This window comes from Anas platyrhynchos, chromosome 27 (genome assembly GCF_047663525.1).
Source record: "Anas platyrhynchos isolate ZD024472 breed Pekin duck chromosome 27, IASCAAS_PekinDuck_T2T, whole genome shotgun sequence".
Lineage (NCBI taxonomy): Eukaryota > Metazoa > Chordata > Aves > Anseriformes > Anatidae > Anas > Anas platyrhynchos.
The window spans coordinates 4,732,718-4,754,780 of record NC_092613.1 but is presented as its reverse complement, the minus strand read 5'-3'; the positions used below and the strand labels follow the sequence as shown (position 1 = coordinate 4,754,780).

Here is a 22,063-nt window from a genome sequence, read left to right as displayed (position 1 = left end):
GGCAGATTCGATTGGTGTGTGCTAGGCTGAATTTCCAGCCCGGCAGCCCCTAGCAGGGACACGTGTGGTTTGCAGCCTTCACTTCCCCTTAACTCTTTTTGTTGAGAGTGTCCCTTAACTATCAGCTAGGCGGAAAATATCCTTTAATCACAGTTCAACCCACAAGTAAAAACCCCAGATAAGCGTTGTTCAAATCCCCGAATGGATTGAAACTACCTGCACTGAATACAGTGACAAGGTCAGGCTTCAATTCAAGTTCTCTTGAATTTTCTCTAAATGTTAAGGACTCCCACATGTGAAATAGTTCTTCTTTGAATTACTTAATGAGGTCATGAACCCTGGGTTTGTCATGGGAGAGGAAAGAGCCACAGGTCTGCCCTGTAGACAGGGAGAGAGTCTTCTGCAAGGCTACATTAAACTGTTTTTTTGGGGGGGTTGTTTTGTTTTTTGTTTCTTTTTTTTTTTTCTTTTCATTTTTTAGCCATCTGAATAAACGTACCTTTCATAATTGGTTTATACATTAACATAAACTCTGGAGACAAAAGTGAAAGCATCTCTTTATTGTCTAAACATGAAAGCAGTCACTGCTCACCAAGCAGCAGAACAAAGCATACAAAGAAGCAAGCGTGGCTGAAGGCTGAAGTGTTGTCCCCTTCCATTTGTGCAGTTCCTGGATTCAGCATTCATTTGGAAAAATTACTCGTGATCTAAATGGCAAAACATTTCCCTGCCCTAATTGGCTTTCCCATCCTTTATTTCCTCACTGAGACAGGAACTCCCTGCATCTTTCCTACACTGTATTTGATCTGACACCTCGAAAGATGATAAGAAAAGCCATATTCTGCCAGACCAGATGTCCACACATTTCAGTGCCCTACCTCCCACATCAGCTAGGAGCAGATGTTCAGGACAAATTTAAGGACAAGTTTCTGTTTCAGTGCAGTTCTCTGTCTCTGTACTTCCCACCTCAGCCAGGGACTGCCCTAGATACAAGGCAGCTGCCATTATGCAGCTCTTGTAACTAATGCAGCATTCGTTAAGGATCTTACTTTCTTCATCTCAGATACGAAGAAAGAAAAGAATGAAAGATAAGGGAGGGAGGGGAAAGGTGGGAAGAAGGGAGGAAGGAAGGAGGAGAGAGAAAGAGAGGAAACCATAGAGAACACCTAAATGGTCATCATTCAGGACAACAAAATCTTGAGACAGGACTATGCAAGTAAATCGCTGAAAATCCGCCTGTAATGCTCTCACTGCCACTAAGTTTCATTTCTATTATGCCATCAGCCTTTAAATTTTCTCTACTTGCATTGTATTAGCACAAAGCCTCGTTGTATTAGCGATATCCAGCAACCCATCCACCTTACGCTGTGTTCAGTTCCCTGCACCCATCCATTTTCCTAGTTGCTCTCTGCACAACCCCGCTCTTCACCGTTGGTCATCCTGAGAGCACAGCCGCTGCTGGCAGTCAGTTAGCACCCCTTGACGTAGGAATCCAGTTTTTTGCCTTTGCAGTGTTTTTTCCAGGCAACCCTGGAAAAGAAATGCAAACGTAATTTGAGGAGTTAGAATGCCATTTGAGGAGTTAGATAATGATTGAATTGGTTATAAAAAGAGAATTCATTAGGCTTTGATAGTTTTGGGTGAAGAAAGCAGGGTTATCATGAAAGATATGAATTACTGAAAAGCCTGGTGGACTCAATCTGGGAGAATGTGAGGGAAGAAAAACAGAGGTGTATCCTCACCATGGAAAGGGGAGGGAAATTTAGGGGAGTTAGGGTGGGTGCTGGGATCCAAGACCCCTCTGTTCTCCCAGCTCCAGGAAAAGGGCTGTGCTAAACTTCCACGAAATACACCCCCGTATCTAGGGCTCCCCCACCACCACCACCAGACAACAGGAGGATTTCTTTCTGTCTCCTCTGCTCAGCCTTCCCCAGTTCCCTCCACAAAGCTCCTTACCAGCGTGAGAGTCCATTAGCCTCTTTAGCAATTATCTTGGCACACCGAATATCATCTTCAATGTTATCATCTAGAAATTCTGCAGAACAGGGAAAAAAAAAGTCAGCATGGAAGGAAGGGGGATAGAGAAACAGCACGGACAGATGGGCAGAGGGTAAGGTGCTCATCAGGAAGGGTAAATGGGATACTGAGGAGCTGGATTAATAGAATCATAGAATCACACAATCATTAGGGTTAGAGAAGTCCTCTAGGATCATCTGTTCCAACCACCCCACCACCACCACTGTCCCCACCGAGCCGTGTCCCCAAGCACCAGCCCCAACCTCTCCTGGAGCCCCCCCAGGGACGGGGACTCCCCCACCTCCCTGGGCAACCCGTCCCAACGCCTGCCCACTCTGTCTGAGCAGAAATGGCTCCTCATTGCCCACCTCAACCTCCCCTGGCACAGCTCCAGGCCGTTCCCTCTGGTCCCAGAGCAATGAGCTCTGCCCTGAGCCTCCCCTTCCCCAGCCCAAACACCCCCAGTGCCCTCAGCCGCTCCAAACAGGACAGACACATGGACAGAAACGCCCAGAGCAGCTGCCTGTTCAGGTGGCATGGACAGAGCAGGGTGCTTTCACCGAGTGGATGAAGAAAGCTCTTTGCCCTGCCCCAGCACTTACTTGAGCAATTGATGTGACAGGTATTTGAAGTTCCGTGGGTTTTGCCATCATCACACCAGTACTTGCTGTTGATCTGAAAGATTCCGTAGTCCCGGCTCTTACCCTCATCACGAAAAGCGTGGGTGCTGTAATTGCTCTGATGTTGCACCAGGCAGACCCCTGCAGGATGAGGAGAGAGCCCAGAAGAGGAACATCAATGTATGCTCAGGGTAAATAAGAGGAAAGAGATGAAGGAGTCAATGATGAAGGAAGACCTGGAAGAGTAATTAAATTGTGGACATTGTAAGACTGAGATATGGATGCACAAATGTTTGGAAGGAGAAAAGTCTGGGTGGGCAGAAGCATGAGCAGGGATGTGTTGTGTTAGCAATAGGAGGCAAGGAAGGGGATGAGGAAGAGAAATGATGAAAGACAGCTTGCCAAAGGAATGGTGGGACAGAGTGGTACAGCTGGAGGATTACAAGAAGCTGAGAAAGACAAAGGTGGTATGGGCAGAGAGGTACAGGGGGAGCTCATTATACTCACAGTCAGCTACAGTTTTGCCCACGAAGCCCTTAAAGCCATGGTTGCGGAGGATCTTCACCAGCTCACATCGGGGAATAATTCTTCCCTGGGTGCCTGGCAGAGTCAGGCCAAGGAAGACAAGAAGAAAGCCAAAGAAGAGAATTGACTTGGTCATACTGCAGTCCCTGCGAAGAACAGCCAAAGCAACTTTAGCCTTTGCCTCGAACTCTCTGTCTGCCAGGACTGCCCTCAACACCAGTGTTTTATTCCCGCTGGCAGGAGGAGGGCCAAATGGCTCATCAAGCGTGTCCGGTTAAGCGTGGGAGGTTTTTGCAGTAATTAGCAAAGTATTGGGCCAAAAGCCAAAGACAATTTTTGGAGGATGCTAGTACCTATCTCACCAGCCCGGTGAGGCTGGGGTCACGGACAGAGGTCACAGCCAGAAGTCATGGACAGGGTTGTTCCAGGGATGAAATTTAGGGTTGGCATTGAGATGATGGTTATGGTTGCCACAGGAGTTGAGCTGGGATTTACCTGTGGATAAAGGCCACGAAAACTCTAAGAGTCTCATTTCCAGCAACAGAAAAGACTGAGTTTAGGATGAAATTACAGTAACCCATGGGTTAGCCTTAGGCATGTTCTGTTGATATGATTTGGTGTTGTCCTATCATATGGGGGCAGGGTTGCCATAGGGACCATTTTAGGGTAATTACAGTAACTGAGGTCACCCCAAGTTCCTCTAAATTAGGGTTTGGCTACACATTCATTAGTTTTACGATAGCGTAGGTACCAATTCATGAGGCATCCACCATGGACACTTTACGGAGCACCTTGGGTGGGTTACTGTCACCCCAGAGCTGGAAATGGCATTGTCCTAGAAGCTGGGCTAGGATGGAGGCTTGTCAAGGGCCACATTTTAAGGTATATTCAGTGGGAGTGGGGAAAAAAACCTTTATGTTTGTGTAATGAGGTTAGGGACAGGCGCACAGTCCAGTAGTTCAGAAGAAGGCAGGACGAGGAGTCAGAACACCCATGTTTGTTCCCATTGTGGGAAGCAGCAGTTGACAGACGGGGGCTCTGGGTTTGAAATACCTACTAAATTGGTCAGTTTTTTTGTTAGTTTGTTTTTATTTTTTAGTCATTTCTTTTTAAAACATTAGCACTCTGGTTAGTGGGGCAGAAAACAAACAAACAACAACAGTAGAAGTTATTTGCATCTCCAATGTCATACACATGTCCACAGCAAAATGTCAACACCTCTATTTGCAGATGCTTCAAAACCCACTGCAATTTCTACCAAAAACACACACTGCCGGCCCTGTCTATTATGAAACGATACACAGGAAACTTTCCAAAGCAGCTGGTGACTGTAGATGCCTCGTTCTGCAGGTGTCGTCCTTCCTAGTTTGTTATGCAGCACTGCTCATCGAGGGCTAAACGTGTCAATCTGAAATCCAATCCCTTCTCAGTCTGTTCACGAAGGAACTGATGTATCTGACCAGGCTTAAACAAGAGACGTGCTTCTGGGAAAAGCACCTGGCACAGGGTGTTGGACACAATCTCAGGGTGATAAAACAACGTCCTCCTGCCTGTAATTACGCTCCCAATTTGCTCCCATTGTAGATTGAATCCTAATCCTGCAGACACTCCTGGTAAATGCGGACAGGAAGAGGACACATCCTCCAGCTGACCGGGGTTGGTCTTTTGATGCTGGGTCATTGTTTACCCGAGCCTTCAGGAGTCCAAAGATGGCACGGAGAGAAGGAAACGGACACAGCTTGAACCCGTGCATCCTCGAGCACCTCTCTTGTAGATAGGGAGGTGCCAAAATGGTGACAAATAGGAATTAATTTGAATCAGTACCGGGAATTCAATGATGCAGGGACCACATGTATGAGAATTAATATGATTAGTATAATTGTAACACATGCACAGGTAAAATCTCTGATTGTGTTTATGTCTCCAGCAAAAGCTCAGAAGCAACAATAACAACTTAGAGTTTGGCAGGTCATGATCCAAAGTACCCAAAGTGGCCTCTGGTCACTGATTCAGGTTTCCTGTAAGTGCTGTTCCACATCTGACAGATCCACATGGGTGCTTTGGACATCCTGTCCCAGATGGACCCAGACGTCAGCATGTAGAGAACCGAGCCTTGCCCAGCCGTCCTGTCCCCAAGGTGCTGTCACATTGAGCTCTGCCATCCCACCTCAGCTCCAGACCTGGGAAATCAGCCTTCCAGCCGCCCTGCTCGCAGAGGCTTAGCCTCGGCCAAGCCATCACCCTGCTGCTCGCATGCTGCCCATCTCAGCAGGACAGGGGGACAAGATAGGAAGAGTGGGACAAGGAAACCTCGTGGGTCGAGATAAACACAAGGAGGTCACTTGTCAATTATTGTCCTAGGCAAAACAAGCTTAAATAGGGGAAATTTCTCTTTTGTTCCTCTCCCCTTTCCCTGGCCCACGTTCATTCCTTCATGCCTGGACACCTCTGCCTCCCCCGAGCAGCACAGGAGGGATGGGGGCTACAGTCGGTGCTCCTTCCTCCTCATGCTTTTCCCTCACATGGTTTCCCCTCTGGCTGCAGGAATATCTGTTCCATCACGCACCTCCTCCTTCTCCAATCTTGGTGTTTCATCCAGGATCCTGTGCTGGAAGTCTTATGAAAGGGGAAGGTAAATAACAGGCACTGCTTTCCCTTCGTTCGTGGGCTCATCCCAGAGGCTGTTCAGCCACAATTTGCCCTTGTTTAATCCACACTGATGGTTTCCAGTCCCACTCTTGTACCTGGAAGTGGCTTCCAGGAGGGCTGAATCCATGATTTTCCCAGGGACAGAGGTGAGGCTCGCTGCCTTGGAGTTCCCACATCCTCCTGCCCTCCTGCATTTTGAAGATCAACATTGCATTTGCTTTTTCTTTCCAGTCAATGAGAACCTCTCAAAGCACGACTGCTTTCCTGCGATGATATTGGCCATATCCAGTAGCACCTTCAGAGGCATCCCACAGGGATCAGGGACCAGTGCACCTCCAGCATCTCAAAGTCGTTCCTACAGGGGCTTCACCCAAGGGATGGCTGGGCACTGGGACAGGCTGCCTGGGGAGCTGGTGGAGTCCCCAGCCCTGGAAGGATTTAAAAGACATGTGGATGTGGCACTGAGCAATATGTTTAGCGATGGACTGGCTAGTGTCAGGCTGCTGGTTGGATTTGATGATCTGAAGGGCCTTTTCTGACCCAAAAGAGCCCATGATTTTATGATGCAGCTCCTGTGGGTAGTGCTGCTCTCCTCCAGGTTTCACCAGCCGATGTGGAGACCTGCAAGCAGCTGTTTTGCCGGTGAAGCACAAAGTATAGGTGTCATGGAATACCTCCGCCCATCCCGTGTCCTAATGAAAATATTGGAGCTCCAATTATAAATCTAATAGTTCTATTATGATTGTGCTTACTCCATATTAGAAAAATAAAAGAGTCATTGTCTATTAAGTAAATTCCACTTCTGCGTTGTTACCTTATTAAAATCCCTTTTCCAGTAAAGTCACTCCCTTTAGGTCAGCCATCAAATTAAACATAAAGGAACGCTCAGCAATCGGCTCGTGCACTGCCACCAGCCTTCGCCTTCCTGTAGCGTGGAATTTCTTCCTTGGAGCCTCCCCACATCCATCCTGGAGGGCCGAGCCCTGCTCAAAGCTGGGGGCTTCTCTTCCTTCCCAGCACCCTGCGTGTCTTCCCGAGTCCTCAGGGACAGCATCGCCCCCGTGCTGGAGCAGCTCCATGAACCTCACAGGAGCTCACTTGTCTGTGGCTCTCAGCCCTGCGGGATCCATCTGTGCACCACCAAAGGCAGAGCAAGACCCCAGTCCTCAAGAGGAAAAATGAGGGAAGTGTTGATGCCACGGAAAGGTTATCTCCAGCAGAAATTGCTCACCTATCCACCTCACAGTAGGCTACTCAGGTGTTTAGGGAAATTCTAACTACATCATCACCTGTAAAGGCCTGATTCCAGGTCTTCTGATCCAAGTAGAAGGGGAGGCAAGCCACAGAAATGAAAACAATCGCCTCTGCTTGCTCAGATAGTAATGTCTGGGTGGTCAGGTCACGGATGTGGTTAAAGAAGTGATAAAGTAAACAGGCACACAAAGGCAGAAATGTCACCCCAACACTGTGAGCTGTACGCTAACAGTTCGGTGAACGCTTCTCAAGGTCTTCACAAGCAGACATTTTGTACAGTCCGTGTTTCATTCGCAGTTTCCCCAGTATGAGCTGATAGAGGCCAAACTGTCCTAAGACACATGACAGAAATACACTGCACCCATGGAGCTGATAAACAGTGATAAACAGGCAGCGTATCCCTCGTACTATGGGAGCTCTGCCCTTTGGGGGGCTACGACACAGCTGTCCCACCACTATGGACCTGGTCCAGCCTGTGCCAGAGTTGTGTGATTCAGGAAGAGGCTTCAGGACAAAGTTTTCCTCCCTGTGGCTCACTCCCATCCCTTCCATCAGCGACCGAGTGCCACCAGCAAATACAGGAACCGCCTTGCTTTCAGCAAGGTCCTTTACTCCATCCTGCACTTGCTAACCATGGGACTATACAGAAAATAATGCACACTTCCACCTGTCTTTTGCCAGTTGTTTTCCCCGTGAAGACTTGCAGACACACAAATAGGTTCAAGGAAGCAAAATGCCACTGGACTGCCATGGGAAGGGAAATAGGCTGAACACAACTAAAAGCAAACATCTTCAAGCAAATATTGCTCCTCGTCTCACCCAGAGTTTAGAACTTCAAAATGCTAACAGCAGAAGATACTGATTCTGCTCTGCACATCCTATTCAACTCTGTTGACTCCTTGTTAAGTTTCCTGGTGCTCCATCACACCCAAAATTAGGTGGCTGGGTGTGGAGGTCTTGCCACAACTTGTGGTGACCTGAAATACACTGCTCATAAGCCTTGACTCCAAACTTCTGCAAGAAACTGGCATCTCACCTCACCTTCCCTCGTACCTGCTCATCGCAACAAGAGTGGTACCAGCCAGTCAGAAAGCCAAGTCACGTCCATGATCCCCTTTGAGAAGCAAAAAGACTTAAAGTGTTCTGCCTCCCTCTTGGCCTTAAAATCCAGTCTTCAAGTTGCAGCATTCAGTTGGGAATGGTGCCTGCTGCAAGACCCAGGAGGAGTTTGGGATTGCCTGTTTGATGCAAGTAAAGCAAGTGGGGCAGCAGACCGGCCCGGCTGAATAGGGAACTCCTCCTGAAACTAGGGCAGAAAAAAAAAAAAAAAGTATATGACCTCTGGAAACAAGGCCTGTCTTCATGAGGAGAGGACAGAGATGCAGTTCTCATCTGCAGGGAGAAAATGACAAAAGCCAAAACTCAGCCTTGAGATGACACTGGCCGCTGCGGTGTCAGACAACAAAAAAAGGCTTTTTCAAGTGTGCCAACAGCAAGAGGAGGTCAAAGGAAAACATTGGACTGATATTTTATGCAGATGGTCACCTAAGGAAGGATGAGGAAAAGGTGGAGGCATTAAATGCCTTTTTTTTTTTGCCTCCGTTTTAAATGGTAGTGACAGATCTTGGGCTGCCTGCACAGTCAGAGAACCATGACCAGAGGAGCCTTGCCATCCTAAGGGCCACCAGGAGGATCCAGGGAACCACAGCCCTGTCTGTCTGACCTCGGTGCCGGGGAAGCTCATGGAGCAGATGATCCTGAGTGCCTTCACGCAGCACTTCCAGGACGAGCAGGTGATCAGACCCGGTCAACATGGGTTTATCAAAGGCAGGTCCTGCTTGATGAACCTCATCTCCTTCTACAACAAAGCCATGCGCCCAGTGGACGAGGGAAAGGCTGTGGATGTGGCCTACGAAGACAGCAGTAAGGCTTTTGACACTGGTTCCCACACCAGTCTCCCACAGAAGCTGGCTGCTCAAGGCCACAGATGTATGCTTTGCTGGGTTAAAAACTGGCTGGGTGGCCAGGCCCAAAGAGTTGTGGTGAATGGAGTTAAATCCAGCTGGAGGCCGGTCACCAGTGGTGTCCCCAGGGCTCACTAGGGAGGTGACTGTGCCCTGTACTCAGCTCTGGTGAGGCCGCACCTCGAGCACTGCGTTCATTTTGGGGCCCCTCACTACAAGAAGGACATCGAGGTGCTGGAGCGTGTCTAGAGAAGGGCTACAAAGCCAGTGAAGGGTGTTGAGGAGCTGCTGAGAGAACCGGGGTTGTTTATCTTGGAGAAAAGGAAGCTCAGAGGAGACTTCATCACACTCTACAACTACCTTAAAGGAGGCTACAGGGAGAAGGGGATCAGGCTCTTCTCCCAAGCACCAAGTGATGAGGGGAAATGGCCTCAGGTTGCACCAGGGGAGGTTTAGGTTGGATATTAGGAGAAATTTCTTTACAGAAAGGGTTGTGCAGCATTGAAATAGGCTGACCAAGGAAGTGGTGGAGTCACCGTCACTGGAGATCTTCATGAAACATGTAGATGGAGAATTTAGTAGCTTGGTTTAGTGGTGGACATTAGTACTAGGTTAAAGGTTGGACTAGATGATATAAGAAGTCGTTTCCAACCTGAATGATTCTATGTTCTGTGGTCACTGACATTGTAAGGGACCAGTTGTACCAGTTCAATGTTCCATACCCATGGGGCCTGACAGGATTCACTCCAGAGTGATGAAGGATTTTTGTATTGTAGCTGGATCCCTCTCACCAATTTACCAAAGGTCTGGGGAGTCTAGGGAGATCCCCACTGACAGGAATCCAGCCAACGTTAAGCCATCTACAAAAAGGGTATGAGAAGACCCAGGAAACTACAGACCCATTAGTCTAAAGTCAGTCCCTGGAAAAGTTACGTAGATCATCCTGGAGGATACTGAAACAAAATTAAAGAACAAAGCTATAGTCAGGCTGAAACAAGGGTTCTTCAGGAGAAAGTCCTGCCTTATTAATTTGATCTCCTTCTACAGTAAAGTCACCTGCTTGGTGGGTTAAGGGAAGGCAGCGGGCATAATCTTTCAGGATATTAGGAAGGCCTTTGATACTGACCCTCACAGCATCCTTCTGGGCAAACTGTCCAGCTGTGAGCTAAGCAGGTTTATGCTATGCGGGGTGATGGTGGGGTGGTGGCACAGCTCACAGGGTTGTAGCAAACGGGGCTACATCAGTGCTGTTCCCCTGGGATGGTTCTGGCCAACGTTTTTATTAATGACCTGGATGCAGGAGTGGAGTGCATCCTCAGCAAGTTTGCTGGTGACACGAAACTGGGAGGTGCTGTTGACTCCCTGGATGGACAAAAGGCCTTGCAGGAGGATCTAGCATTAGGCAATCAGCACCAGCATGAAATCCAACACAGGAAAATGCCGGGTGAGATGGAGCAATGCTGGACACAGGCACAGATATGGGGGCACCTGGCTGGAAGGCTCAGCAAAAGGGGCCTGGGGGTGCTGGTGGCAGCAGCTCGGCACCAGCCAGCAGCACACCCTGGCAGCCACAAGGACAAACTGCATTTCAGGGAGAATTAACCACAGCATCACTGCAAAAGTTGTGAAAGCAACCTCCGAGGTCATACAGTATTCACGTGCCTCTCCCATGCTGCATCTGCAAAAACAGTACTTATGTTTTTACTTCCAAATGTACTAACTTCCCTTTTCTTGGCATTTCTGACCCTGTTAGGGCTCCATCTACACTGCAAATGAGCAGGTCAGGAGGCTAAGTTCTTACAGGGGTGTTTTGTAGCAAAGAAACACACTTCACCATCTCTAATACATGCAAAACCCTCCACCAACAAACCTAAGCCACATCAACTCCCACTGTGCCTTCATCCACAAGCAAAGCCAGAGTAACATGTCACAGCAAGGGGATGTGGCAGTAACGCCTGGGCCAACACCTCCTTGTCCCTGCCCTGCAAAAACAGGTACATAAATCTGACAGCTTTGCAACGGGTTGTAATGTTTTATGAGCCCAAGGGTGCAGCTGGAAAAGTGGGAGAGGTGCTGCAGGCCGGGTATGGCACTGTGCTAGCGCTGCATGGGGCAGCTGGGGGAACGCTCCCCATAGGTGAAGTCAGGCAGGTACAGAGCTTTCCTTCCCTGCACATTTCTTTAACAGTTGGAGGTAGTTGCTCATGCCCGACCTGCAGGAAAAAACCCTATGAGCTTGTCCGTGGGCAGGTCCTGGTGTCCCCAAACCCACTGGGCCACAACAGCCTCTACCCCAGCTCCCTGAGCTCTGGAAGGGCCTCATCCACCCTGTCACCCCATGACATTTGGGGTCCTGTGACATGGGGTCCCTAGGGTACAGGGTGCCCTCATCCCTGCCACTTTACAAGGGTCCCCAAAACCTGTCATGTGAGGAAGCCCCAATTCCTGATATAAAGGAGTCTGCACTGTAATGGGGGCATTGTTGCTCTATTACATATTCCCTGTCATACACAGGGTGCCTGTTGCAGAAGGTATCCTCATCCTACTATACAGCGCTCCCCGTTTTGTAGGTGCCCTCATGTCCTTAAGTAAAAGGACATCGAGGCCCTGAAGTGTGTTCAGAGAAGGGCTATGGGGTTGGTGAAGGGCCTGGGACAAAAGTCCTGTGAGGAGAGGCTGAGGGCACTGGGGGGGTTTGGGCTGGGGAAGGGGAGGCTCAGGGCAGAGCTCATTGCTCTGGGACCAGAGGGAACGGCCTGGAGCTGTGCCAGGGGAGGTTGAGGTGGGCAATGAGGAGCCATTTCTGCTCAGACAGAGCGGGCAGGCGTTGGGACGGGTTGCCCAGGGAGGTGGGGGAGTCCCCGTCCCTGGGGGGGCTCCAGGAGAGGTTGGGGCTGGTGCTTGGGGACACGGCTCAGTGCGGACAGTGCGGGGGGGGTGCTTGGAGCAGGTGACCCTGGGGGGCTCCTCCACCCCTAATAACTGTGTGATTGTGTGACTCCAGGGGTTCTACTGTGCATACCCCCCACTGCACAGAGGTCCCCATAAAGGACCCCCCGCTACAGAGGGACCCCATCACAGGCTGTCCCCATGCACCCAGGTCCCCTCACAGTCCCTATACACATGGCGCCCCCAGCCCCACACGGGGAGGGCCCCGCCCCCCTCCTCACGCAGCCCCCCCCGCGGGGTCGCCATGGCAACGCCACCGCCACCACCGCGCCTGCGCCCTCCCCGCTTCATACGTCATCACTCCGGGCTGGGTGAGGGGGGGGGAGCGGGCGGGACCATTGTCGGAGAGATGGGGGGGGTGCGGGAGGGACCATTGCGGGAGATGGGGGGGGGGGGGGGGAGGAGCTGTGGGAGGAGGGAGGGCGATGGAGGCGCTGGAAGCGGAGGCTCCACAGCGGGGCGCACCCGGAGCTGGCACGGGGAGGCTGTGCCAGGGCAAGGACAGGGAGCCTGTGCTCCTGGTATGGAGTCACTGTGTCCTTAGGGTTGGAGGAGCCCCCCAGGGTCACCTGCTCCAAGCACCCCCCCACCACTGTCCCCACCGAGCCGTGTCCCCAAGCACCAGCCCCAACCTCTCCTGGAGCCCCCCCAGGGACGGGGACTCCCCCACCTCCCTGGGCAACCCGTCCCAACGCCTGCCCGCTCTGTCTGAGCAGAAATGGCTCCTCATTGCCCACCTCAACCTCCCCTGGCACAGCTCCAGGCCGTTCCCTCTGGTCCCAGAGCAATGAGCTCTGCCCTGAGCCTCCTCTTCCCCAGCCCAAACCCCCCCAGTGCCCTCAGTCACCCCTCACAGGACGCTGTCCTCCCCCTGGCCTCCCATGGACCCACAGTGAAGCCTTTCCTCTGTTCCCTCCATCCTCTGCCGCCCTGTGGTGCAAATTCTCATCCCCTGTGGTACAAATCTTTGTCCCCAAACGCTGCAGGGCCCCAAGGAGACTTTGAAGAGAGAGGACAAGTCTCCTGGGAGCCATGGTCACCGCCACCCGGCCCCACAGTGCCAGCACACCCGTGGCCCATGCCATGCCAGGCGATGGTGTCGGACATGGTGGCTGTGTTTGAAGGCCTTGGGGAGCATCGTGGGTGCTGCAGCTGCACCAGGGCGCCCCGTGGTGCAGGTTCAGAAAAGAAGCCCCATGGTGGAGGTGGTTTGGAGGCTGTGGGGAAGGAGGTGGGGTAATTTGCTTTTCTTCAGCACCCAGATCCGCCCCGCTGTCTGCCTCCTGCTGCAGGGGGAGATGCCTGAAAACCCCAGCTGGGGTGTGACTGACTTTGCTTTTGTTTTCCGTGCCGGACTCAGGTGTAGGCAGTGCCATGAAGGTTGGAAAAGCCCTCCAAGATCATCTGGTCCAACCATCGCCCTACCACCACCATCACCCAGCCCTCCAACCACTGCAGCCCCACACTGTGCCGGGGACACCCATTTGGGCTCTTCACAGCCCTTGGGACTGGCCACTCGAGTGTCTGGGAGATCCCGAGCCTCCGGCACCAGCCTCAGCTGTTTGCAGCGATGTGACTCCCAGGAAGGGGAATGGAAAGTGTCTCGTGAAGGGGGAGTGAGTTCCTTCACAGCTGAAATTCCTCCTGGTCAGATGGATCCAGGTGATCCCGCTCCACACTGCCCTGCTCCTCGGGATCGCTAGTTTTGGGAGAAACAGGGTGACCCAGGAGGAGATGAGCCAGGCCTCCCCACAGCTTCGTTTTCGCCCCCAGTTTTGCTGCTTGTGGCCTTGAGGCCCTCCCTTTGCCCTCACCCAGAGCGAGATCCACTTCAATCCCACCTCCCTGCGCTTTGGCTTTTTGAGGCAAAAAAGGAGCGAAATGGGGGCACGGTCGCTACTGCACAGACAAACTGGATCCCCCTTCCCCTCCCTCCTTGCTCTCTACAGGGGATATAGAGGCTGGGGGACCCCAGGGGACAAGCTGGGGACAATTTGGGGACCGGCCACCCCTCGGTGCTGTGCTGCCTGCTGCCGCCCGAGGGCAGCAACGCCTCAGCTTTCCTCCGAGCCCGGTGCCGGCTGGTGCAGGGGAGATGCTCGGGTTTGTGCAAGGATCGGTGGAAATGAGGCCATAAAGCTTGCCCTAAACCCTCCTGCCAGCCCAGTGTGCGCCCCAGGAGCCTTTTTGGAGGGTGTATTTTCTGCGGGATGGGCACCAGGGGCTGTGCCCCAGCGGCATCCTGCCCGTAACTGCAGAGCCCGGGCTGGTAGCTCGCCCTCACCCAGCTCGGGGACCCTAATTAAGGATTTAGGGTGCTGCTCTCCCAGCCTGTCACAGCTCCTGAATTCAGTCCCCTGGTGTGGGGGCACCCCATAACCACAGACACCCCCCTCTGTGTCCCTGCACTCCTGCCCAACCCAGACTTTCCCTGGACCTTATTCTGCCCACAAATGCTTTTCACCATCCTCTTTAGTCCCCAGAAGTGTTTTTTTGTCCCCACCCTCTTTAGCTCCCCAGAAACGTTGCCCAGGCAGAAGTCACCACTTTGAGCCTGCCGGGGGCTCAAATGGGATGCGGGGAGGCTCTGGGGGCCCCAGGAGCCTTGCATCCCCCAGGGATCTGGGGGTCCCCGCTTACCCATTAGACGGGGACAGCTGCAGAGCCCTGCAGCAGCCCCAGCCCCAGCCCCAAAGCCTCAGCCAGATCCCAGGGGTGTCACAGGTGGAAGGGATCTGCAGATGGAAGGGAGGTGGGTCACAGCCCAGCATTGCAAATGGGGACAATGCTCAGGGAAAGAACTGGGGGCAAAAATAAACCTCAACCATCACCACCCTGGGGGTCTCTGGGGAGGTCTGTCAGTATTTTTCCCCCCTTCCCCAGCCTAACCAGCTCAGCCCATCCCAAGAAAGGGCAAGCTCTGGTGGCTTTATCTCCTCGGAAGCAAGAGATAATGTTGGGAAAGGGCGAAAGGAGTTCAGGTGTGGGGGGCAGAGCCCTGCCAAGGCGCCCTCCAGGGTGCCACCAACCGCGCGTGTTCCCCCCTCGCCCCTGCACCTCCTGCTGCTGCCTCACGCAGGGGAAACCCCAGCACCCCTGGAAAAGCCGAGGAAGCTCAGGGTGCTGCCGGGGGTGGGAGGGAAAAAGCAAGCGAGGGGGAAGCCCGCGGGGCTGGAACATCTGCGTGGCCGCCTTCCGCCCCGGCGTCACCCGTGTGTCAGCGAGGAACAAAACAAGCCCGGAGCGGGGAGCTGCCGTCAGCCCGCAGCTCATGAATGGGCCTAAGAATAGATTTCCTGTTTACCCAGCGACAAATCGCTTCTGGGGCAGAGGGCACCTGCTTGCTATTTTTTGCCAAGCCCCTGCCCAGCTTGCTCCCCGGCCCGCTGGCCTCTGGCCAGCCCCGAGCTGCCCCCTGCGCTGCTGCAGCATCCACGTGCGGCAGGGGAAAGGGCCCGCAGAGGCTGCTGAGGGCTGGAGGAGCAGGGCAGAGACACGGTCACAGCCGTGCCACCAGCATCGTGCCGTCCCCGAGCATGGCTGCAGGGTGAAACCCTGCAAAAAAACTGTGGGCCATGAGCGCCAGGGAGGCACAGAGCCAGCTCCTGCCCCCGGCACTGAGCGTCCCCCGGGTGCTGGGGGGCCAAGTAGGGCAGGATGAAGCCCCCAGGATGTCACCAAGGAGCACTTCCAGAGGTGCACGGCTGCCTGGACACGGATCCCTTGTCCTGCTGGGGTGCAGCAATCACTCGGCTGCGCTGAGCACCTCCAAAACAGGCTGGGAAACCCAGCGCACGGGGCACCTTGTGATTCCCCACTGTGTTTTCCCATAAGAAAAATATTTTACACCCAAAACCTGCAGCAAAAGCCCAGCGGGACCACTGGGGAACTCTGGGGGAAGCAGGGTCCCGTCCTACACTCAGCAAAACCCATTTTGAATGGGTTCCATTTCGATAATTAAAAAATCATACAAATATAACTTTTTATGATTTTAAATCATACGAATTTATTGAATTTTGCCTCCCCCTGCCTTTTCAGCCCCCTCGCAGCAATGGCCACGCGGAGCACTTCACCTTCTGGTCTCCCCACGTGGAAAGCGAAACCCCGTGGAGAAGTCGTGCAGTTTCCCATTCTTGAGAATGAGGAAGGCTCGGGGGCCATTTACTGGAATCCCCGCAGCCCTCCCCGTGGCCTTTTCTTGTAAGCACTGACCGAAATACATTGTGAAACCCACACGGCTGCTACTCTTGGGGGCCGGGCCACCCATCATTGAGAAAACGCAAACCGCGGCAAGGAGGAACCGGTGCTGCTGCAGCAGCCTCTCTGCAGAGGCTTCACTGTCCTGTGCTCAACCCAAATCCCAGCCAGGTACCCGAAACCTGGATTCCAAATCCCAAATTCTGGCTGGGTAGCACGGCCTGATGGTGTCAGGAATGGGATGCAGGAAGGTTCAAGGGCCTGGAGCCAGCAGGAAGGTGGCCAGCAGGTGCCAGCCGAAATGCACCCTGCGCCCGATCCTGTCCCGCAGCACGTCGGGAGGCTGCTTTGTGGGGTGGGGGCTCTTGCTCTATAGGGACAGGCTCCATAGGGGGGTCTCTACAGGGGAAGCATCCCCCTCCCAGTAGGGACTGCTTTGTTGGGTAGATTCTCCTGCGTGATAACTGATGTAGGTGCAGCGCTGCACCACAGGAGATGGGGTTCCTTGCTCTGTAGGGCTGGTCTCCAGCCAAATGGGGTATCCCTCATGCTAAAGTGGCCGAGGTTGGGCTGTATAGGACCTGGGCTCTGTAGGGGCCAGCTCCCCACAGCAGGATCTCTTGCCCTATAGGTGTTGGGCTCCACAGGTGCATTCCCAGGAGCTGCTGGAGCGGAGCTAGGGGGGTCTGCGCCGCGTGGAGAAGGGTTGCTCCCCATGCCCTGCCCTATAGGGGCTGCAAACCTGCCCTATAACGGCTGCAATCCTGCCTTATAGGACCTGCAATCCGCAGGGGCTGTGATCCACAGGGGCTGTGCTCAACGCTGCTGCCTGCACATCCCCGTGGGGCCTGTTCGGGAGCATCGCCCGCGCCGCGGCGCTGGGGCTGCGCGAGTCGGAGCCTCCGCAGCGCGGCCTCTGCCCGCCCGCAGCCTCTGCAGCCCGCGGGGTTTTCGGCTGTGTTCGCGGGCTGCCGAGCGGCCGAGCGCTCCTGGTAGGAGATGGCCGAGGCCGAAGGAGGCCACAGGGGAGCCCTGCCCAGCGCAGCCGTCCCTGCGGCACCCAGGGTCCCGTGGGACTCGCATTTCCCCTCCCAACCCGGCTGTGCTGGGGGCACCCCTGGGTGCAGGGATTTCGGATGGGAAATGCTGAAAAATGATGCAAAAAGGTTACAACGCCCCCCCCCCCCCAAAAAAAAAATGCAGCTGGGACCGTGCAACCCCCCCCCAAAAAAACCTCCAGGGAGCGAGGCAAAGCTGGAGGGGTCCCCAGCACCCACCCGGCTGCACCCCATTCTGCATCGCAGTGGCAGGATGCGACTGCCACCTGGGGGGGATTTATTTTTTTTTGGGGGGGGGGGGTTGCAGCTTCCTCATCCTTTGCAGGGCCCCCGCAGGCTGCCGGCAAAGGGCGTTTCGTGCAATTGAGAACCAGGTCGTGCATCGCGGCGTCTAGCGAGCCGCGGGCGGGAGGTGTTTCCCGGCGGCGCAGGAATTTGCTGCTTGCGCCCTTGTTGCAGGAGAATTCGGGGGAGAGGCGGGGACGGGGAGCGTGTGATGGTGAGGGGGGGGGGGGGGGGTTGTTATTATTTAATTTTATTTTCCTGCCTCCATCCAGGAATCTCTGCAATGTGCCGGCTGCTCCCCAGGAGGCTGGGGCAGCCGTGAGTCACCGCTGCTGCTGGAACGTGACTCAGAGCTGCTGCTGCTCCCCGCCAGGACATGACCGGACTGCCAAAACCTGGGAGAAGCCCAACGCCGCCGCCGCCCGCCCTCGCCCACCGGCGGGGAGGACGCGGGAGCCCCCCCACATCGCTCAGCACCCTGCCGGGGCATCGCCCCACTGCCGAGGGGCAGAGCTCAGCGTGGGAGAGCTCAGCATGGGGGGCAGATTGGTTTTTTTTTATTATTATTATTCATTAATAATTTTTTTCCCTCTTTTTTATCTTTTTCTCTCTTTTTTTTTTTTTTCCTCCAAGCCAGGAAAATCCCCTTCACCCGCTTTGCTTCGCCCATCTGTGGGGCCGTGGGTGCCTCCCCAAGGATTTTGCTGCCCCATCCTCCAGGCCAGACCCCGTAGGGGAGCGGGGAACACCTTGGGTCGCCCCCGCTCCTGGCGCTGCCCCTGCCCCAGTTCCCGTGCCTCAGTTTCCCCATCCGAAGGGGAACGGAGATGTCCCCAGGCAGGGGGCAGGGGGGGTGACTTCAGGTCGTGCTTTGAGGTCTCGGGGAGCAGCAGTGGGGTGCTGTGATTAATATTAATGGGCTCAGGTGGCAGGGAGGGACGGGGCGGACGTGGAGCCGGACGGAGCCACCGCAGCCCTGAGTCACCGACGGCCCCGTGCCGAGCCCCGGCACGCTCACAGCACCCCAGGGCTACCCACCCATGGGACCCTGCTGCTTCGCACGCCCCCTCCTCATCCTCACCGTGACAGCTCCCGGGGGGGACACGATGGCATCGGAGGGGGCCAGGGGCTGAGCTGAGCACCAGGACGCTCGTCACACCTCAGGCCATGGCTGCGGCCGCAGCTGCCTCTGTCAGCCGTGATTGAAAGCCCAGCCGGGCTGGCAGGCCTTCTCTGTGATCTTGTTAATTAAGAAATACATTTAATTAGCAGCACCCCAGCTGTGACTCAGCTCATCATCATGATCGAAACACAAGAGCTGGACTCCAGCGCCACCAGGCCCTGGCCCTGATGTGGGATCCCAGCGGGTCCCATGCGGGGTTTTGGGGTGATTTCCCCCCGGGATGGGGGCAGATTGGGGCTGGGGCCATCCCCACGCACACTCGGGGGCAAATTACCCATTGCCAGGCTGCAAAGAATCCTATTAATAACCCATTTACTATAAATAGCCTCGATAATGACACCCCAAGCTTTCCAGGAATAGCGCTTCCGAAAACGTGGGGAAAGCCGTTCCCCCGCGCCGCGATTTCCAGGTGGGGAAACTGAGGCACGGCCGGCACCGGGCACGGCCCTGCTGCATCCCCGGGCACGGAGCCGTCTGCCAGGCAGCTGTGGAATTTGCTCCCCGAATAAACCGTCATGGAAATGAGCCCTTATGTATATTTATGGGCGCCGTCCTGCCAGCTGGAATCTAATAGGGGAGAAAATAAACCGGGAAACCGCCAGGAACGGGGTGTGGGGGGGGCTTCGCTTCGCCCCTCAGCCCCATGCTCCTGGTTTGGGTGCCCAACCCTAGTCCCCTGGGGTGCCTGACCCCGGATTTGAGTGCCCAGATGTTTTGGGGTGCCCATTTTTTGGGGTGCTGGGGAGGTGCCGCCGGCTGCTCCGCAGGTCCTGCAGGCTGCGGGGGCTGCAAAATGTGGGGCAGCAGCGGGTCGGGGTTGTGTGGGGTGGAGCTGTGGAGCCTCACAGCGCACGGGAAGGAGGGGGGGACATTGTCCCCCATCTGGGGCCGTAGCCCCCAGCCCCACATCCCAACCCTGCACCCTCTGTGGGGCGATTCCCCACCCTGCTGAAGCATCTGCAGCGTGGCCCCCGCCGGTGTCTCCATCCCCATCTCCCCGAGCTCTCCGCGGGCACTTTCCTCTCCACATGGGGGGCACCCACGGTGGCACCCACAGCGGGGACCCAGAGCTGCTCCCTGGGGTGCCCTCACCCCCCCCTCTCTTTTCCCGCAGCCTCCGCAGCAGCGCCGGAGCTGGATGGGGAGCGGGAGGCGACGGCGGAGCGAGGCCCATTAGGGATGCAGACAGCGGCGCGCGGAAATGTCTTCCTGTCTCGAGCAGGCGGCAGCCCCCCCCTCCCTCCATCCCTGTGCAGCCACCACCGCCCCCCCCCAGCCTCCGCAGCCCCCTCCTCATCCTCACGTCCCCCCCCCCGTGCGCCCCTGCCTGCAGCGGGGGCTTGGAGAGGTTGTGGGGGGCCACCGGGTTTCGGCCCCTCGCCCTTCATCCGCGCGCCGGTGCCAAGGCTGGGGGCGCATCCCCTGCAGGGAAAAAGGGGGGGGTGGGGGGGTGTTCCAACCCCCGAAAAATAAATAAATAAGGGAATAAAAAATGAGAAATAAAGGGGGATTTGGGAGCGAGGATGCGGGCAGGGCTTGGGAGGCTCGGTGCTGCGGCACCTCCCCGCCTGCCGCCCGCCCTCGCCCCGCCGTGATTCCCTGCAGCGGGCTAAAAATAATCGCCGGGAGCTGCCGCCGCACACCGGCGCTGGAGGTGGTTATAAATAGCCCGGGGGCGGCTCGTGCTGTCCCCGCGTCCCTCGCTGTCCCCAAGTGTCCCCCCCTCTACCCCCGGTCTCTGCGGGAGAGGCCGGAGCCCCCCCTGTCCTCGCTGGGTGGGTGGATGGAGAGGGGGATGCGGGGAGATGGGGATGGAGCAGCCTCTGCCCCAGGGTGGTGTGGGGAAACTGAGGCACGAGGGGGGGTCTGGGGGGGGAAGAGGAAAAGGAGGGGTTGGATTTAGGGGGATTTGGGCTCTGATGGCAGCGCTGGGTGGGCAGGGGGGTGACAAAGCCCCGCGCCCCCCCTGCAGCATCTCCAGCCCCCTGCACTGCGTCCAGCGCCACGATGGATCCGTGCCCCCCCCCCCACCCCTTCCCCGCTCCGTCCCCGCCGTTTGCCCGCAGCCTGGAGCTGCCAAAGCGCAGGGCAAACGGGGACAAGCCGGGGGGGAGCGGCAGAGGCTGATTTTTGCCAGCTCTTCCTTTCCTCCATCCAAATCCCCCAGCCGCAGAAAAAAAAAAGAAAAAAAGCAGAGAGGGAGGGGAGGGCGAGGAAACCCCCTGGGGGTCGCTGGGGGGGGGGATGCTGCCTCCCCCCCTGCTGCGGCGTTTTGTGTTTTTTGGATCTTTTTTTTTAATTTCTTTCTTTCTTCATTCATCTCTTGATTTTAACGTCTCGTCTCAGCCTCGTAACGAAGCCGGGGAATAAATATCAGCGTTCTGGTAAGCGGTGAATCACCGCCCGCTCCCGGCGCTGACAAGCACACAGCGCTTCTGTCCCCGACCCTGGCACCCCGCCAGCCCCCCAGCTCCACGCCAGCCGGCCACGGGGAAAATTTCGGCCACGGCACAAACATGTTTGGCCGCATTCCCCTGGCTCCCGCCCCGGGCTGGTGCCGGGAATCAGCTCAAAAATCGTGTTTTGTGGGAAGGCGCCCGCTAGGTAATAGTATTTTGATGGGAGGCTGCGGGAGACCCAGGGATGCTCCTGCATCTCCCCCCCCCCCCCAGGACATGGTGGGGATGTCCCCGCTCCCGACCCCATCGCTGCCTTGTCCTTCACTGCTCCCATCAGGTTCATCCTCCCCTGGGGTTGATCTCTGCTGTTTTCCAGTCCCGTGTCCCCAAAAAACATCCCCGGCACCCCCCCAGCCCTGCTGCCTCCCCGCAGCCTTCCCCTATCCCGCTCCCCCCAGCCTTGGCCAGGTGGTCCCTGCGGGATGGAGGGGACCCCAACCCCACTGCAGTCCCCCCACTGGGGTCAGCACATCCCCAGCTCCCCACCCCACTGCTGCTGGCTGTGCCAGACCAAGGACCCCAAACAGCATCACCGGGCACGTCCCCCAGTGCCACCGCAGGCAGGACACGGTGGCGGGGGGACCCCAAACCCAGCCTGGACCCCGCTGCTGCAGTGGGGCCGGCACATCTGGGAGGCACCCCTGGGGCCGGGTGCCACCACCGCGGTGTCACCCGTGTCACATCCCAGCCTCGTGCCAGGCGCTGTCCTCGTGGGGTCCCTGCGAGCGAGGGGTGCCACCGCGGCGAGGAGCCGGAGCGCGAGGTCCCCCCGAGCGGCAGATCCCCTCCACAAGTTACAGAAGGTCCTTGGACCTCGTGAGCAGCTGGTGTGAAGCTGTAATTACCTTAATTAGCTCTGGGATTGCATTCCCTCCCTGTGCTAATTTCGTTTCTACAGTAACCA

General features: G+C 55.6%; 1 protein-coding gene across 1 annotated transcript; it reads right to left on the bottom strand.

Annotated features, from left to right (window-relative positions):
* Nucleotides 1-545: 545 nt before the first annotated feature.
* On the bottom strand, nucleotides 546-5,873 carry LOC101798606 (lysozyme C-like). Its single transcript, XM_005014608.6, has 4 exons — nucleotides 3,144-5,873; nucleotides 2,619-2,777; nucleotides 1,957-2,035; nucleotides 546-1,530 (listed from the first exon to the last, which is right to left on the bottom strand). The coding sequence occupies exons 1-4, from the start codon at nucleotides 3,295-3,297 to the stop codon at nucleotides 1,470-1,472; spliced, it is 453 nt and encodes a 150-aa protein (XP_005014665.2). The 5' UTR covers nucleotides 3,298-5,873; the 3' UTR covers nucleotides 546-1,469.
* Nucleotides 5,874-22,063: the final 16,190 nt, after the last annotated feature.

What these genes read in the sequence shown, in the direction of transcription:
- LOC101798606 (XM_005014608.6), bottom strand. Translation starts at nt 3,297, where the DNA reads ATGACCAAGTCAATTCTCTTCTTTGGCTTTCTTCTTGTCTTCCTTGGC. An exon ending in GGGCAAAACTGTAGCTGACT is followed by an intron (nt 2,778 to 3,143) that starts GTGAGTATAATG and finishes CTCATCCTGCAG; the next exon opens with GGGTCTGCCTGGTGCAACAT. An exon ending in GCTAATGGACTCTCACGCTG is followed by an intron (nt 1,531 to 1,956) that starts GTAAGGAGCTTT and finishes TTTCTTTTCCAG; the next exon opens with GGTTGCCTGGAAAAAACACT.